This window comes from Vigna radiata, chromosome 5, assembly GCF_000741045.1.
Source record: "Vigna radiata var. radiata cultivar VC1973A chromosome 5, Vradiata_ver6, whole genome shotgun sequence".
Taxonomy (NCBI): domain Eukaryota; kingdom Viridiplantae; phylum Streptophyta; class Magnoliopsida; order Fabales; family Fabaceae; genus Vigna; species Vigna radiata.
Window position 1 is genome coordinate 859,503 of NC_028355.1, and position 19,445 is coordinate 878,947.

Consider the following 19,445-nt stretch of genomic DNA (forward strand, 5'->3'; position numbering starts at 1 on the left):
TACCCTCTTTCAAAGTAAATAGTATGGTAGGTTAAAGTGAAAAAGTAATGTCTCAAAAGCCTAATTAGAGGTCTAACTGCAAATAATCTCAGTATGAAAAAACACGAGACAACCAAACTTTAAAAAAGAAAAAGCTCAAGAAAACCAAATTTTTAATAAATGGAAAATATTTTTCCAATTTATATTAATTTTTTATTCTTCTTGAAAAAACAGAAAACAAAATACCATTTTAACTCATTTACATTATTTTTTATTTTATACATTTTAGTGTAAAGACATTATATAGTTGAAGGATGAAGTTAAATCAAATGATTAAATACATATATTATGGAATAGTTTTTTTAACGAATTTCTACAGGGAATATTGTACTGACCCAACATGACAAGAAAGATAATAAGATAAAGCAAACTACATATATTATGGGTACATTAAACAACTAATTAAAATGGAATAAAATAATTCATCCTATCTTAACATATATTCTATATATCTTGACTACCAAAACTAAATTTTGTTCTTAATATATACTTAAACAAAACATCTACAGAACGGATAATTCCATAAATCCTTTTTGAAAACGCAAAACGTGAAAGCATAATTATAATTTCGATTATTCAATGCAAGTTTTTGTCTTGTTTTCTTTCCTTTTGCTTTTAGCATTGAAACACAATGGAATCTACTGCATATATGAAAAGGACACTTTGAACAACTACGTTAAATATCTGATTATACTATGTATGGGGTCCCACTGATCTTGGGAGGTCAAAAGTTAGGACATTCATGTTGGTTCATGCACCTTCTAATTTTTCTGTTCTTTTTTCAACTAAAAAATTATTGAATTCTATCTGTGAGTCTTGAATGTGTCATGCATCATCAACTCGAAGATTATATGCATCGATTTACAACAGTTGCACATGTGCATGTTCAAAAAGTTTACATGTTGTTCCAGTTACATTTCGTGAAGTTTCCTCTTACGTAGTTTTATAATACTATATTGTCTGCATGTTTCTCTTTCAAACTATTCTTGTTCTTATTTGACATGCTGCTTCTCTTTTCTTTCATTTTTTCTTCCATTCTTTCGAAAAACATTATTCGTACGTGATGCACAGTCAAAGAACAAAGAGGGCATAGAAATTTCTGTGCTTTTGACTGTCAACTGTGTAATGGTCCAAAGGTTTTCTGGGTGATGATAATGGTGGTTGGGAATGGAGAAACAATGATGTAACTTTTAACACAGCGAAGATGACTGCTAAATCTAATCGTACGAAATATAAGTTCCCTAAATAGAAAGATATTTTAATGATACGAGATTTCGGATCATATAAATTTTTATTAAAAAGTATACTAAACTTATAATAACAATTATTTTTCCTGAATCATAAACAAACTATACTTTTATAAAAAAAAATTATATAAATACATAAAGATAAAATATTAATTTTTTAAAACTAAATAACTTATTTACACATTAATTTTTCTCTTAGCTTTGATTTACGTGTGAAGTTAGTACCTAGGTTTTTTTTAAGATTTAAAAAAAAAAACTCTTGTTAATTAAAAAATTGCAACAAACTAAAGTACAATTATTCCTTAATCAAAGTCTCTAAAAGTTTTTATTATGCTCAAAAACATAAATAATTTTATAAACTCATTATAAAAATCTACACCTATATAAAATTTAAAAACTATTCACATATTTATTTTGATTTTCTCTAAAAATATCAATACATCAAGCTAAACCAAAATAACTTACACACCATTTCACAGAATAACATAAAGTTAATTAACAGAGCAGAACTTACCATATTACATCATTAATTAACCACATCATCTTTTTGAATTTGAATGTTGAAAAATTTTAACACAAAAAAATGGAATTTGTGTTATTTTGTAATTAAGGATGATAGGAAAGAGAATGTGACTTGGACTTTTCTCAAATATAATGTTTTACTTATTTATGTTTTTATGTTTACCTTTTTTATTTATTTGTGTCTTTATTTCTTTCAATATTATAATTGAATATTGAATTTCTTATTACATTTGTTCTCATAATTATATATATTGTTTTAAATATTAATTACATATTTTTCTATAAAATATTAAAACATATTTAATTGTAATATTTTAAATATTAACTTTTCTATAAAAACATAAAAATCAAACATGATATTATCTCAAAGATATTAAGATTAAAAGGATATGCATTATAAATATTAAATTAAAATATCAAATAAAATATCGCATAAAAATCGTAATTAAAAAAAAAGATAATAATCGAAATCTCATACCTTTTCTCATTTTATGTAAATGTTGAAAGAGAACATACAATGTTGAACTTGATGTGAAGAATGAAAAAATGTGTAACCAGGTAAAGGTTTTTTAAATGAAAAAAAAAAAAAACTAAAACCAGGGAGAGAATAAAAGAAAATTTTATAAGTTATTTAAAAAACTAAACGCTTATATAATTGAATATTTAAAATTGATGGTTATACGTTTTGATTGACAAAAATACTAATAAATAAAAGATTAAGAGAGAAAGAAAAGATGAAATGATTAAATATATATCATAAAAAAAAAGGTAATTTAATAAAGATAAAATTAATACAATAAATATTGTGAGTTTCAACCATACTTAGCAAAACAAAAGTATTTGTTAGACCATTCAACCATATATAAAGTATTGATCTATGTTGGACCATACGTTTGATACATAGATAATAGACTTTATAGATGTTCTATTTCTATGATGATAAAAAAAAAATACTTGCAACTTATATAAGAATCTTATTTAATATATTCTAAATAACCTTTTTTACATGTGATCACAAATATCTATAATCTATAATTATTATTATTTAATGTACCAATATATTTTTTTATGAAGCAAACTATATCATATCACTCTCTTTTATTTATGACGTATTTCCCAATTCCTTTAATATTTTAGATACATATTAGCACAATAAATTATGTTTTTTCAATAAATTTTATTAGAATATCTCATTCTTAATTTATTTCATACATTAATTATTTGTGAGAAAATTGTTGCGTAGTTCATGTTTGATTGATTCACTTGTTAACTGAGACAGTTTAGGAAACATGATTTATCTTTTTTTATTGGTATAACAGCTGATTCTTCTATTAATTAGTCAACTTTTTATTGTTAGATAATTGCTCTAATTACTAAGCTAGTTTTTGCATGCGTTTATTAAGACTGTTTGTATTAAAAAAAGAAAATCATTTTCCTTAATCTCTTTTACAATATTTAAATATTAATTCTGTATTATATTATTTAACATGTTAGTTGCTGAAAACTTCTCAATCTCCTGTATCCAACAGAAATAAAACTACTATTTTAAAACAAAATTATAAATACTAAACTTTTACATAATTTTATAATGAAAATAATAATATACTTTCCCCCCTCAATTGATATGTTTATTTTTTTTCTATTTTATCAATAAATGTTAGTTATTAAGATTATATTAGATTTGTGTTAATGAATGGAATTAAACCCAAGACATCTTCAATTTTCCTTTCTATCTTTATTACCAAGTCCATTTTATAACTTCTTATATTGTTTTGTGTTAGTAATTTTTTTCTACTTTTCTTTCTCCCCAAACTAATTTCATAATTTTAAATATGTTTGTAATTTCTAAAATTGGGCTCAAATTTGAAATTAGTCGGATTTTATAATTTAATACATTTTAGTTTTTAAATTTTAAAATGAAGGAATATAATTTTTTTAATTCATTGTTAAATTTTTTATACGTATTAACATCTATTTATTCAAGTCTTCCATACAATACAAACATGATTTTTTTTTCCTAAAAAAGATCGTGTATTACAAAAATGAATCACTTTAGTGTTTACAGACTAACAAAAAAGGAAGTATATATATATATATATATATATATATATATATATATATATATATATATATATATATATATATAATCTTTTTTTCTTTGGTTACTTTGTGTAGCTTTTCGTTTCACTGGAAGGTTTAAATATTCTTACATTATTAAAACAATCTTCAATTTGGTCAGCAAAGAAGTTTATTTATTTATTTATTGTTATACTTAAAATAAAACCAAATTTTAACCGGATTACGTAATTTAATGAATATCATGTTCACAAATTGAGAAGTGACAATATTTAAATAAAATAAAAATATTACATTTCTTACGTATTTATCATAATTGCTGTGAAAAAGATATTAATCATATTGTACTAATTTTTTTCTAAAATATTTCATTTTTTTTTTCAAATTTTTGGCTGTTTTAGTCTTGAGATGTTTTTTTATTCAAGACACACCTTTCATCGATGACATAAGAGTAGTTGGCAGTTCACTAATTTATCACACGACGACCATGTATATAACTTTTTTTAATGAAATTAATATTTAATTGGTTGTCAATAAATATGATATTTAAATAAATATACAATAAGAGTGATCCAATTTAATGCATATAAATTGTTTTACCATTTTACCTTCAATGATATTTCAAAAACACAATATATATATATATATATATATATATATATATATATATATATATATATATATACACACACACACAAAGAGAATTTCAATAAATTTAAAAAAACAAGTTATCTTCCCACATTTTATATACAATATTGATGAGTACTTATTCAAAATGTTTTGATTATATTTATTTCTTTATTATGACATTATTTCGATAAAATATATAATAAATAATATATTTAGTTATTTTTTTTGTATAATAGCTAAAATCATATGAACTAAATTAATATGACACATATACACGACATCACTAAGTCTATCTAATCAATAATACAAATTGGTATAAAAAATATCACAAAAGATAGTTGAAGATACAAATAAAATGTAGGATATATAAGAGAAGGAAAATGATAATATTTGTGTTTATTATTACACGCAACACATTTGATTAAAATTTTTTTATTTAAATATAGACGCGAAAATGATAATAAATGGGATACATATACACAGGCATTTATTTGAATATATAACTTCAAAGGACACATGGCTAAAGTGAAAGGGAAATTACATTTGTAGGTTTGTTTTTAAAAATAAATTTAATACTTTCAACTGTATAAATTGCAGCAAATTATTTTGATTCCATCAACTTTCAACAAGTGAAATAAATAAGCATTTGAAAAGAACAGAAACAGAGTCAATATATGTAAAGTTAAATTTCCAAAGTCAGAAGATAGATAGATAGTGATTTATATATTAACAAGTTTGATGTTTGTTTTTTTATCAATATTGCAATCATGTTTAACCAAAATCTTAATTTTTTATTTCAAATTGTTATATATTAATATATTATCCATGTAGATGGGGACAAAACTTAGCAAATTGGAATAACTTTTAAGTGATTTCATAGGTATAAGTTAATTCTTAATGGGATAGAGGAAAATAACATTTACATATGCTAATGCATATATAATAAATAAAGGAAGCACGTGTCACAAAAATTCTTAATATTTCACATTATTTGTTGTCAAATGCAATATTTCTTTTTAATTACAAAAATCAAACCCTGCTGGTGCTGGATGAATATTTGAATCTCACCAATAAAACATCGGACAATGATATTTTGACAATTCTTTTTTAACAATTTTTTTATAACAGGACACGTGTCATTATTTTATTGGTCTATTTGAATTTATGTTTAAAAAGATATTTAAAACGGACCAATCATAAACTGCCATATATGTGTTGTCAAAAAAGAGTTGTTAAAGAGATTTTTTTTTAAGAATATCTCAGTACATTATGATTGAAATAGTAAAAGTGGCACTCCAAACAAGACTCGTATTTATTGCATGTCTATTTTACTTTCTTTTTTTTAATGTAAATAGATGTTTTAAATTAAATGACTAGCAATTGTGTTTGGTAAACAAATAAAGGTTAAAGAAAATAAATAAAAAATTATATATTTAATTTAGGAAAGATAAAAAATATTTTTATGTATATGTTTTCACTAAATTTTATCATTAATTCATTTTTATTTTTCTCTACAAGTCTAATAATTAAATAAATAGTTTTTCGGGTATAGAATTAAGTATTTCTATAAAAACACACTTTTACACTACTTTTATATGTTTGTTACGATAAATCTATACGTTTTATAGTGAAATTATTATTAATATTTCAAACCGTTTAAAATACTTATCAAAGACACTTTTATGTTTAAATTGGTGATTAGTCTGAACAACAATAAAATTTTAAATTTTTATAAACTTATCTTTTATTAATGGATGTAAGATTAATAATATATATATATATATATATATATATATATATATATATATATATATAAGTGAAAATTACTTAGAGCATATAAATTTTAAATAAAATATATTTTTTAAAAAATACTTATGGACATCTTATTGTTCCCTAATTCTAAGTATCTCAACAAAATTTTATAACCTCATTTAACGTGACTAATTAATCAACGTACATAATCAAACTTATCCATTTCCAAGATTATTATTCATTTAGTAACTAGGTACGACAGTTACTCCCACCCTATATTTCCTTTCTGTCCATCTCAATTCTGAAAATAATTATTAGAATGGAACAATCTATTGTATTTTTTAATTCTTACACAAACAACCTTAAAAGATAAAAAAACAAAAAATAATCATAGAAGGAGTACTAATAACGGAGTGGGCATAATAGTTTAATCACATATTATTAACAAAGTAGCTTTATTTAAATAATTAACTAAACATACATGTTAAGACAATCGAACTTGGTCCACAAAATAGACATCAGATTCATGCACCAGAATCAAAAACTAGGTTTGCACAAAACGACAAAGTGGCACCTTATAATAATGCCATTAATATTATTTACAACACCAACAATACATATTTAGAATCATAATTACGCCCTAACTTACCTTTATTTAGAATCATAATACACGATAATCTTCCCGCTAATACGGTGGGCCTAATTTTTCAAACATTCGACCGTCCAAGGCAGGAGTTACCAAAGCTAGCGAGAAGAAGGGACAACACAACATAAACTGGAACAAAACACACCAACATAGTTTTATACAACATATAGAAAACACCCCACATGTTCGATAATCTTTCCTATAAAAACCCCAAGAAGAAAACAATAAAATAAATCGAGATTTAATCACAAATTAAAACCAACTTATGTATTTTAATTTTAAAAAGATGGACAATAAAACTCACATAAGCCGATTTTAATTTGTAAGAAAAAACTCAGTTTATTTTATTTTTATTATTTCTTCTAATAATACAAGTTTTTAAGGAAAACATTTTTATCTAAACATGTTATTAATTATTCTCATCTAATAAACTAGATTACGGTTGGCCACGACGACGTCGTCGAACATCCACAAGTCATCCATCATGTAACCGTTCTCCCACTCCACACCATTGTTGGGCAGAGGCTGCTCATTCTCTAAGCCAAGAAAGAGTTCAAGTTGTTTGAGGTCGAGTTCCTCTCCTCCGCTGCTGTTTCCGCTGTAGGAGTCGGCGGAAGGCGGTGGTGCGGTGGAAGAGGAGCTGCTCTGTTGAGGGAGGTCGGGGCTGAGGCAGCGCTTCTTGGAGGGTGGTGGAGTGTCGTCGGGGAAGTTGAGTTTGGCCTTGTCACCACGGATGCGTTTGGCGGCGTCGTCGTAGGCTCTGGCGGCTTCCTCGGCGGTGGGGAAGGTGCCGAGCCAAACGCGGACACCCTTGTGTGGGTCCCTTATTTCTGCAGCCCATTTCCCCCATGGCCTTTGCCTGATTCCTCTGTACACGTTCTTCCGAGCACGCTCAGTCTTCTTCCCTGCATCCACGCTTTTCTTCTTCTTGGCACATGATTCCACTGCCACGTACAGACAAACAATGCGTTAATCCTTGCCACACTTCCCACCATACAAACTTCTTCCGTTAATGGCTGTTTTTGTTTTAGTCTTCTGTCATAAAGTTTGCTTTTTAAAAACTCAAGCTTTTTTCTTTTTACCATTACCATTCAACTGAACAAAAGAAACGCTTGCGTCTTCTTATTTTTTAATGTAAATTCGTGGAAAAGCTTCAACTTTACTCCATTTTCTCTCTAACTTCTTCAACACACACCACTTCTTTATCTACCACCACAAACCAAACCCCAAAGGTAAAAAAAAAAACTCTTTTCAGGCCACCCAATGGATAACTTCAACTTACTTTTCATCATACGTTCAGAAAATAAAATCATCAGTAGCAACTCAACGTCAAGCAGATTCCTTTTTTTTTTTTTTGCGAAATAAAAAAAAAAATAGACACTACACAAAGATATCTTATTTTTCGATTGCATGCTGTATTATCCAAAGATATTAACAAAATTAGTAACTCAAGGCAGAATCTTTACATTAGAAACTATAAAAAGCTCATACGTTTGTGGTTGATACAGAAAATACAGAAAAGAAAAATAATATACATCATTTTTGGATTAAATAAATAAAAAAGAAAGTTAAAAGCTTAGATTTATTTTGATTTATGTCCACTGAAAACAGTAGCGAACAAGTTAATTGACTGGGTAACAAAAATTCAGACAGGAAAGTTGGAACATGGGGGAAATAGAATAGGCACATGGAACAACCTAGAACAAGAATAAAAAGATAAACAGGCAGTGGTAGGTACGTAGGTGTAAAAAATTGAACTTGATTTAGATTAGGTAAGAACTAACCCTTTTTGTCTGAAATTACGGGGAAGGGTGGTTGGCGTTTGGAAGTGGTGATGGTGGTGGCGTCGAAGCCGAGGAGGTCAGAGAAAGGGTCTAGCTCGGACCACAGTTGCTCCGCGGCGACGTTACGGTCACGCTTGACACCAATGAAGTCGGAAATAATTGCACCTCCACACATCTTCTTCTTCTTCGGAGAATAAGAACTACTGGCACTGTGAGTCTCGTGACGAACATCAAACGAGCAAGTGAGAGAGAAGAAGACGATGGATGTGTCAATTTATATAGAGAGCTTGGGTTGAGTTGATTCTGGCGTGTCCAGTGGGTCCCACCTGAGACCAGAATCATAGAATGGTGTGTGGTGATCAGACGGTGGAGACTGAGGGGTGGTGACGTGGCGGAATATGGTTGGTTTGATGGAGACGGTGCTGCGCCTTGTTTGTTTGGGCAGAGACGTATTTAACGCTCGTCGCCATGATTTAACGGCAGAGAGAGATGAAACGGGCTTTTGGTGGGACCAGTGCGTTTTGGAGTTACGTTGGTTTCATGTGTCACCCTCGAAATGAGCAATAATAACGCTTGAAGCCATCGATGCAACGTTACTGCTATAAGCCAATCACTTACCAACCGCTGTGAAACTTTTTTTCTAGGTTAAAACAGCTTTTAACTTTCACTGCTGCTTTCATCCTAGGGATAACTTGAAAGGGAAATCACTGCACGTGACAGTAGATCAGAACAAAAATAATAATAATAATAATAATTACAAATATATATGTATAAGAATAAAGTTTAATTAAAACTGGTGAAATTATAACTTGGTTGGGTTAAACTTGAAGAATATATCTGAGATAATTAAGAGTATGTGATTTTAATATTATACCGGAATAGTAAACTAAACTAACTATAAAATTTAATTTAAAAGTAAAATAAGAATTCTAAAATATATTTTAAAATAAATAGTATGATGATATTCCAGATTTATTATCTACAGTGTATTAGCTCTTCTTCTTTTCTAGTTTTCATTTAAAGAGTAATAAATAATGATAATTCAAAATATATAGCATTTTCATTCATTTCCTTTTTTAGAGTGTTTCTTGTATGTTTTCCATATGCATAAAAAATAGAAAGATAATATCAGTTGAAGAGTGGGAATATTTAATGGCAAGAAAACGAAAATATAGTGTAGTAAGAGTAGGAATACGTATAAAAAAGGTAGGTACATGTAAAAATGTACGTATATAACGTACAGTAAGTAGACGATCATCCCAAACATGAAAAATAACGTAAGCATAGAGATAATTACAGGTTGTAAAATTGTAATAAAAAGAAGATAAAAAAAAATAAAAAAAAAAAAGAAAAATTGCAGAAGAAAACAAAGGAGTTGCAGAGTCTTTGACATGGCATGCATACGCAAACAAAGCGAAGGACTTTGAGATGAGACTTATCAAACTGTCCTAAACGATTTAGATGAACACCTTAAGATAATTATGTGAAGAACAGATAAATAAATAAATTAACGAAAATGCTTCAGAAAATGAAAAAAAAAATACATATATATTTTCAACCGCCAAAGAAAATATGAGGTCCCCTGCTTAGCTTTATAAGATTACATTGAGTTGATTTTTAGTATATCATAATCGTATACTACTATTTATTTTATATCGAAGGTTTGTATTTTTTATTTATTTATTTTTTGTTTCTTGTTTGCAAGTTGTTAAAGTTTAAGATATTTATTTCTCAGGCACTATTAATTGTTGGAGAATGCATTGGCATGGCAAATATAAATGGGGTAGGATCACCTTTTTCTTATAAAGTTGGAAAATGAAAAGGAAAATGAAAATGAAATAATGAAAATGAAAAGGAAAATGAAAATGAAACAGTGGTCCTGCTTAGGATCTCAGTGTAGTGAGACAACTTTGGGATTCTATATATCATGTCGTCATTCCAACCTCACTCACTATTCACAATAAAAAACCATCATATCATTTTTTTAATATTTAGATATAACGATTAATTCATTTTTAATATAATATTAAAATTATTGTAAAACTATCTTAACCGGATTTATTATCTTATGTCTATTAAAAATAAAGTAAATTTAAAATATATAAGTAAATATAAATTTTATTTTATAAATTAATTTTGTAAAATTTAATTAAACTTAAAATTTATTTTTTAATTATTTTTATCAATAAAATATATATTAAAAATCTGAAATGCTTTAGATTTTTTTTTTTTTGAGAAATCTAATTACAAACTTTATTTTTCTAAAAGTAAGCTTCCAAGCAGGAATTAAAAATGAAAGTCTAAAACAATTAAAAATAATACATATATGAAATTTGAATTTGACTTTATGTAGATGCGATTTTGTTGATTGGAATGTGGTGTCTGCAGCGATCAGAATGATTGAAAATGGTGTACCCTATGCAGAAGTAGGGTGGGCCCAAGTAGTCAAAACTGCTTACAGAAATCTTCGACTTCAGCTGGTTTTCTCTCAACTAAAACAAAATTATTGTTTTTAACAAGGATAATGATACATAGACAACATTTTTTGACAACATTTGAACATCAATCATATGTATCATTGTGTGATTGGTCCAAATGACACAATGATACCATCATGAACCAATCACACAATGACACAAATGATGATGTTCAAATGTTGTCAAAAAATGTTGTCTAAGTATCTTTATCCTTTTAACAATATTTTGATAACAAAACTTACTATTTTATTTATATGTCTAAATTTATTTTAAAAAAAATATTTGAAACGAGTAAATCATAAATTAATACATATTTATTATTAAAAAAGAATTATTAATTTTTTTTTTCATAAAACAAACACATTGTATCAAATAAATTTGAATTTAAATTAATCTTTTATGCTATATCAAATGAATGTAAAAAATTTAGATGTATCAAAAAATCATTTTTCATGTCGAATAATAATACTATGACACACTTTTATACTCATTTAACACATAAAACAAAGGTAAAATAGTCAAAAAAATGTAAAGTTTTGTAATTTTTCAAGAAAGAAGAGAGTAGAAAGTAAAGATAATGTCAAATGAATGTAAAAAATTTAGGTGTGTCAAAAAATCATTTTTCATGTCAAATACAGCAAAATTTAGTTTTTATGAAAACATTTGTTTGCTTTTGGAATTTTAAAACGTTAAAATTTCGTTTCTTATACTGTTGTTATACCCGTTAAATGCACGAATTTAGTAAAAAGTTGAGTGATGATTTTCAATAAAGTTAAATAACTTTTTGTTGTTTCTAATTTTTTTAATAATTTTTATATGCACTGTGTAAATTTGTTTATGATAAAATTATCAATGTTCGTAACATCCTTTCGACAATGTTACGTCTTTCGACAATGTTACGTGTTAGTACATATAAAAATGGCTATATGTTTATCATGTATGACATATGAGACTTGTGGGAGCAACAAGGACATCCATGATTTCCAATATAAAAAGATTTAAGAAAAAAAAAATCTAAAAAACTCATACGAGGAACAAAAAATTGTAATTGATTATTGAATGTTCTTCTCCACAAGTAAAAAAAAAAAAAAGGAAATCCTTAACTTAAATAAGGTTTCCACAAAACCTAGGAAGAAAAAAGAATGGTTACTTCTTCTAAGGCAGGAAGAAAAATAAAAAATCATCTCTATACTTATAATATATTGTCCGTTTTGGATCAAGCTTTCACGGATTTAATTTTGATACCATTTCAAAAGATCTCTCATCATTAAAGGTATCTATATATATATATATATATATATATATATATNTATATATATATATATATATATATATATATATATATATATATATATAAATTCATGACCAATCTTTCTTTTACTCGATGTAGAACCTTGTTTGCATCGCAAGATACATTTAGATAATTAAACACTAGGGTTGTACATAACTCATGCTTCTTAATTACATTATTGTTCAACTCAGTAATAAGTATATTCCATTTTTATTGGTTAAATATATCTTTTGGTCCTTATATTTGTGCCAAATTCTCAAGTGGGTCCTCATATTTTTTTTGTCCCAATTAGAATCTAAATATTTGTTAATTTGAAGCAATAAAGCCCTATCCGTTAACCTTTCCCTGACGCCGTTTAATTGTGATGACATGGATCGGATATTAGTAGGTCATTTAAAATGATTCAATTGCGTGGAATTTTTATTTTAAAAAAATAGTTAGTGACATTGAAGAAACCCAACACGTGCAATCAAAAATTCAAACAAAATCACCAAGAAAGAACCACCCTTCATCAAATATCCTTCATTAAACTTGTATGTTGTTATTTAAATTTGTATGTAAGAGAATGAAAGAGAATATTATTATGAATATTTTTGTTGTTAATTTTTAGGATTGAATTTGTTATTTATAATAATATTTAATTTTAGTTTCATATTATTCTTTCTGGTTTATTATTAAGCATATTTTATGATAATAAAATTATTTGAATTAAAAAAATTACATTATTTTCATTATCAGTGATTTTGAAAACTCTAACTACGTCAACTCAGTAGTTCTCGACGGTTTTGAGAAACTTTCACAATTAGGTTTCTCAAAACCGTCGATTTTGAAGAACCCCAACAAATATTGATGGTTTTATAAGAAAGTCCAACAAATAGCGGTGGTTTTTGAAAAACCTCCGCAAAATCCCGCAACATCTATGTGACTGGTGGTTTTCCTAATGGTTTTGCCAATCCCAGAAAATGTATTTACCAGGGATTAAAACCCCTGGTAACGCAAAAATAACCCTTGGTATAAAATTTGTTATTTCTATAGAGATATAATTTTGATTTTATAGAATGGAACAACATATTTTTTCTCATGGGTCACATGGTCAATGACTACTATGTCTACAATCCAGAAAAAAATACTTTATTTGTCTCCTAGTGTGTTTCTTTGCACTTGACACTATGTAAATTAAAAACATTGTCAGTTTTTTCTATCATCTCGTTAACAACTTTTGTATCTATTCTAGAGCGAAGTAAGTGAGAGAACTGATAATGTTAGCTTGTTGGATGGTTTAGGTATCTGGGGAGGCAAAATCATCTCTGCAAACATTAGCAAAGCTTCAATCACTATCTCCTACTTTGTCTTGATTGTTGTGGATGTCATTCTTCTTATACCGTGGTGGGTAACCATGTTTGGAGTAACATTCAGTGGTGGTAGGAGCATTGTTTCCTATAATAAGGATCTCTTCCCCCTTCTTCTTCCTTGACCACGTGAGATAATACCACCTCCTTAAGACTTCTAGCTTTGTTTTGGCTTCCAATGGTTCTATTTATTAACAGTGTTGGCCAACATATTTCTTTTTGTATTTTGATTGGTGATGTGGACAACTTATGTTCTCATAGTATTATAGGTGTCATTCAAGCTTTTTAGAAAACAAACAATGTGTTTTATTTCTCTGTATTTGAGAGAAATCTTAAATAGGTCACAACTATAAGTACAACATAGTATAGGTTTGAGAGAATCCAATTCTTCCTAAAGAATTTTCAAGTCAGTAAAAAAATTGAGTTACATTCCTTTCACTTTGTGTAATTGAGTGAATGTCTCTTGAAGTAAATATTAAAACTTGAAGTAATCTTATTTGAAGAACCTTTCTTTTAATACATCGCACAAATCTTTGTCGTTTTCTACGTAGATAACATTTTACGCAATATGTGAAAAAACAGTTTTAGTAATCCAAGATAGAACTATCATGTTGGATTTTTTCCCAGCACGAAACAAGGGGTTGTTTCTTTGATATTTTTTGATACATCTATTTATAAACTTGATCTTATTTATGTTTTTGCTCCAAGAAAAATAATTATTTTCATTTAAAATCTGATAGATAAAAGTAAGACTTGAATTGTTTTAGGTGTAGGTAGAAAGAGTTAGAGAAATTTAACTATCAATTCATTTTATCCATTATACCAAGAATTAAACTGTGAGAAATAATAGAGCTAGAGACAATAAACCTATTATGATACCATATCATATATGACATGAGTCTTGTGGAAGTAGTAGAGACATCAATGACTTTTAGTACAGAAAGATTGAAACAAAGCAGAAAAAAAAAACTGTGATTGTTTATTGTGAATATTCTTCCATACAATTTAAAAGAAAATCTCTAACTTAAATCGGATTTCCACAAAACCGGAAAAAAAAAAAGAGAAAAACGTAAACTAACTGATTAATCTATAACATATCTAACAACTCAACAATCCATTTAATTGAAAAATATTGACCTTACTTTTGAAATTAAATTTACGTAATATTTATTAATGTTTCCAATCAATAATTATATTTTTAGAGATTCTAAATTCCTTATCAGCTAATTATGAAAATACAAAAAAAATATTTATCCCTTTTAAATAGTATTTTAAAAACTACATTGTATAATATCAATATAGAATACGTTAAAAAAATCTTAAATAAATATATTATACATATTTTAAGGTAAACAGGCTTAAATAATCTTATTTTGTATTTATATGTTATTAAAACCGTAAAAAAAAGAGAGGAACTTAATCAAAACCGCAACTTTTTATAATAATAAAAAATAATTTTAAATTATAAATTTTAAAATGGTTAAAAAAATTTATAAAATGAAAATCAAGTCACATTTATTTACAAACATATTACGTCTAGAATAATTTTTAAAATGGCTATATATAAATTTTATTTTTTTAAACTTATTTATGTTATCGAAATTGTATTTTTCATCTTAATATTATTATGAAAAAAAAATACACTTTTAGTTTCAGTTAAAAATTAACTATAACAGGCAAAAACATAATGTCGAATTTGCATATCGAACTCTAAAGCTAGTAACGGTAATTCATTAATATTTTTTAAGACCGATTATATGTAATGTTGACTACGTCAATGTTATTTTAAAATTTATTTTAATTTAACTTTGGTTAATAAAATTTATTTTTAATATTAATTTAATTTATACTAATATTTTAAAAAATTGTCATATACAACATTTTCCTCTTCAACAAAAACAAAACTAAAATTTATTGCAATGGATGAAAGTTGATCACAAAAAAAAGAATATGATGAGAGAGATAAATATAGAGAGATTTACGTTAAAAAAAATGTGAGATATGAAAATTGTAAAAAAGGATATTTTTCATCTTTAAAATTGAGTTTTTAAATTAAAAATAATTTATAATTTCTATTCGGTTTCATGACAATACACAAATTTATAATAATAAAATTTATACTAACTTAAGTAGACATCAAAGATATATATGTTATTATACTATATATTATTATCAGTTTTTTTGTTGATAACTTATATAAATAATAAAATAAAATAAAATTGATCATATTAATTTAAATAAATATAAATACTAAAAATAGAAAATATCAATGTTAATTTGATCAAATTAAAATATCAATGTTAATTAGATCAAATTATTTCAAAATACTAAATAGAATCTAAATATACTAAATAAAATGTAAATAATTTCAAAAAAATTGATTTTTTTATGTCTAAACTTTTCACGAATTCAATATGAATAAACCGAATTCTTAAAGAGTGATGTTCACTTTCTAACTTATATTAAAATTTGCAAAATTATTTTTAACTTAACTTAGTTTGAACCTAATAAGCTGGATTAGGGTTAACTCATTTTTACGGTTCTAATTCGTAATTACAATTGTTAAAAAGCAGTGATATTATGAAGTGTTCACCTTCTGACACTTAATCAGTAGTAAAATCACTAACCAAAAATTACATATACTTTGAAATTCACACCTCTCAGACAGTTAATATATACATGAATTCCTGGTAACACTTTGAAAAAAGATCTCTCTGCAAGATCTGCTGAATTCTTGAGGCAGTGAAAATACCATTAGAATTGCGTTTAGAATAAACTTAAATATATTAATTGTTGTAAGAAGTTAATGTAACCGTTGTGGATAGTTAATATATCTGAAATGTATTAACTGTTGTAAGAAGTTAATGTAACCGTTGTGGATAGTTAATATATAACATTTGTTGATAATCAATGTATTAATCGATTTTAGTTTTTTTTTTTTTTTTTTTTTTTTTTTTATATATGGTCAGGAATATGTGTATATACAATATATGATTGATTGTATGAATAAAATAATAATATAAAGGAAAAAGTCTCTTTTATAACTCTTTTTTTGACAATTTTTTTACAATGCATACATGGCAGTTTGTGATTGGTCCGTTTCAAATATTTTTTTAAAATAAATTCAAACGAATCAATAAAATTGTGACATGCATCCTATTGTCAAAAAATTATTAAAAAAAAATTGTTAAAAAATAATTGTCCTAACATAAATGAATCAAGTTTGTTCACAAGATAAGTCTGTTGTCTACAGTGACATTCTCTTTACAGGTAAGAAAGTTCTTAAGTACTTTATATACAATTTCTGATTTTCTTTATACAGAGAAAACTTAACTGGGATTCAAAAGCATCCTTGTAAACCTTTTCCCCACTCCTTACATGTGTCGCATGTTCTCCAATTTGGTCTAATAACTGTCAAAAACATGCAGTTTAAGATGAGGCAGTTATAGACAACCTGGTGGATTTTGCAAGCCCTTGTAAATTGGTTTAATGTTTGCACATCTAGATCCGGTCGGCTTGGAATTAAGCGACAGGCCTATGTTCTCAAGTTTAATACTTTCACAAGGGAACTTGCTGCTACACCTTAAATCCACTGCAATTGGTGAAGTAGTGGTTCCCTTTATATTAGAAAAAACAACATCTTTTATCTTTACAAGTGAAGCCTGCATGGAAATAAATGAATGTTCATATACATGTTAACGTGTTCCTAATGGAAAGGCTTGTTTATCATAGGTGAGAATCAATTTATAATAACACACAGAGAATGACATAAACAAATAAACTAACCTTGCATTTTGAAGAGCACTGATATTCTTGGTCAATGACGATAGGGTTTTTAACATTTTGCATGCTGATGTCACTGAAGGTGATGTTTGATGCATTGACAGCATATCGATCTGGCCATGTCTTGATTCTCACGCCATTTTCTGTACCAACCATCGACACGTTCTTCACTTGAATGTCTTTCACTTCTAGCTCTTCCTCGACCTTTCCAAGACTACCAATACTGCCATGCACATTCAACACCATGAAACAGAAAGAAAAGTTAAACAGCAAATTCAAATATTATCTACATGATATACAAACACCCTTATTACAAATCTAGCAAAATGTTACTGTTTACTTATCCTTGGCGAATTAAGGAAATGTTTTTTCGACATTACTTACATCAGTGGTGAATTGATTTTTACCTTATACCATGTCCAGGACCACAACTCACATTGTCGATGGAAACTTGGTGGGATCCGTGTAACATGGCAATACAATCATCTCCAGTTTCAATGGTATTTCTGGCTACTTCAACATCGATTGACTGGCTAATATGAATTCCATCGGTGTTAGGGCTTTCTTCTGGTGCACTGAGGTTTAGTCGTCGGAGTCTGATGTTAGCACAATTAGTCACAAATATGTGAAAGCCTTTGGGGTTTGTGGATGTAACGTTCTGTATAATTCCATTCTTAATTCTGTGGAAATATATACTCTGCACATCCAAATATACAAAACTCACTTACTGCTAAACTCTAAGGATCTGTAGAGATCAAACCCAACATTTTACGAAAAAACTTATTATTGCATCTGATTTTAAGCTCCAATGAGACTAAAATCATGTTTAGATGATAGAATTAAACAGGTAGATTTCATTATTCAGTGGTTTAGGGTTTATGAAATACTGACTTACAGAAGGGTTTCTGATGCAGGTTGCGCTGGGGTCTGCTTTACAGTCGGTAGCCGTTTTCCATGATTCCTTACCGACACCATCAAAAGTACCACCACCGATGATTTTTATACCATCCATGTCCTCAAAAAAAAGCCATTCGTTATTCTCATATTCACTGAGATCTGTTGTAGCAGCAATGGTGCCTACAACTTGGATCGTTACGGGCTCTGGAGTAGAACATGGACCTGCGAAAAACATGGAAGAAAGCACAAATGTTCCCTCTGGAACCAGAAGCCTGGCTTGAACTTTGGAGTGGCAAGTTGCTCGCCATGCATCCATGAAAGCCTGCACTTGTAATCATGATTCAAAACAAGGAATTTCGTGTTGCAGTAATAATCATGATTGAAAAAAAGATATATATATACCTGAGTGCAGTCAAACTTGCCATCAGCTTTGGCCCCAAAGCTTATGACATTGTTTATCTTTTCCCCTGGAAGAAGTATATCCTGATCTAAGTTTTTATTCTTGTAGATATCAGGACCAGCAACTGGCATTACTTTCTTGGCAGCACCCACATGATAAACCAGTGCAACGTACAGAATAAGAACACCTACTCTCTCTTTCATGCCCATTATTGTACCTAATTAAGTTTTCTCTACGTATAATTTTAAGTTTTTCAATTTTCTTTTTTTTTTCAATTTTTTTGATAAAGGCCTCCGGAGAGGCTGGATAGGAGAAAAATGATGTGAAGAAAATGAAGAAAATGATCTTTTTATTTAGCTGAGTTTCTTCGATTTTGGTTGAAAGAAATGGTTATTACTGGTTTGTAATATTTAGCAGCATCTATACGAGCGGAGAATGTTAGGTTTTGTGGTTAAGTTTGGTTAAGATAAAATTCGTGATTCTCTTCTTTCGTTTTACCTCCTAAATTCTGGCTCTGATTTTTACCCTTCTAAAGCCTATATTTTCTCTATG

The 19,445-nt window shown here is 27.6% G+C and overlaps 2 protein-coding genes across 2 annotated transcripts; both read right to left on the reverse strand.

Moving 5' to 3' along the window:
- Positions 1-6,793: 6,793 nt before the first annotated feature.
- On the reverse strand, positions 6,794-8,954 carry LOC106760197 (ethylene-responsive transcription factor RAP2-3). The gene is made up of 2 exons (XM_014643660.2): positions 8,697-8,954; positions 6,794-7,856 (listed from the first exon to the last, which is right to left on the reverse strand). The coding sequence occupies exons 1-2, from the start codon at positions 8,869-8,871 to the stop codon at positions 7,336-7,338; spliced, it is 696 nt and encodes a 231-aa protein (XP_014499146.1). The 5' UTR covers positions 8,872-8,954; the 3' UTR covers positions 6,794-7,335.
- An 8,302-nt stretch (positions 8,955-17,256) lies between these two features.
- LOC106760033 (exopolygalacturonase-like) lies at positions 17,257-19,102 on the reverse strand. The gene is made up of 5 exons (XM_014643471.1): positions 18,896-19,102; positions 18,492-18,815; positions 18,004-18,293; positions 17,600-17,819; positions 17,257-17,475 (listed from the first exon to the last, which is right to left on the reverse strand). The coding sequence occupies exons 1-5, from the start codon at positions 19,100-19,102 to the stop codon at positions 17,257-17,259; spliced, it is 1,260 nt and encodes a 419-aa protein (XP_014498957.1).
- Positions 19,103-19,445: the final 343 nt, after the last annotated feature.

Coding starts and splice junctions, on each gene's coding strand:
- LOC106760197 (XM_014643660.2), bottom strand. CDS start 8,871: ATGTGTGGAGGTGCAATTATTTCCGACTTCATTGGTGTCAAGCGTGAC. Junction 7,857..8,696: donor CGTAATTTCAGACAAAAAGG/GTTAGTTCTTAC, acceptor TGTACGTGGCAG/TGGAATCATGTGCCAAGAAG.
- LOC106760033 (XM_014643471.1), bottom strand. CDS start 19,102: ATGGGCATGAAAGAGAGAGTAGGTGTTCTTATTCTGTACGTTGCACTG. Junction 18,816..18,895: donor GCAAGTTTGACTGCACTCAG/GTATATATATAT, acceptor TTACAAGTGCAG/GCTTTCATGGATGCATGGCG. Junction 17,820..18,003: donor GGTCCTGGACATGGTATAAG/GTAAAAATCAAT, acceptor TGTGCATGGCAG/TATTGGTAGTCTTGGAAAGG.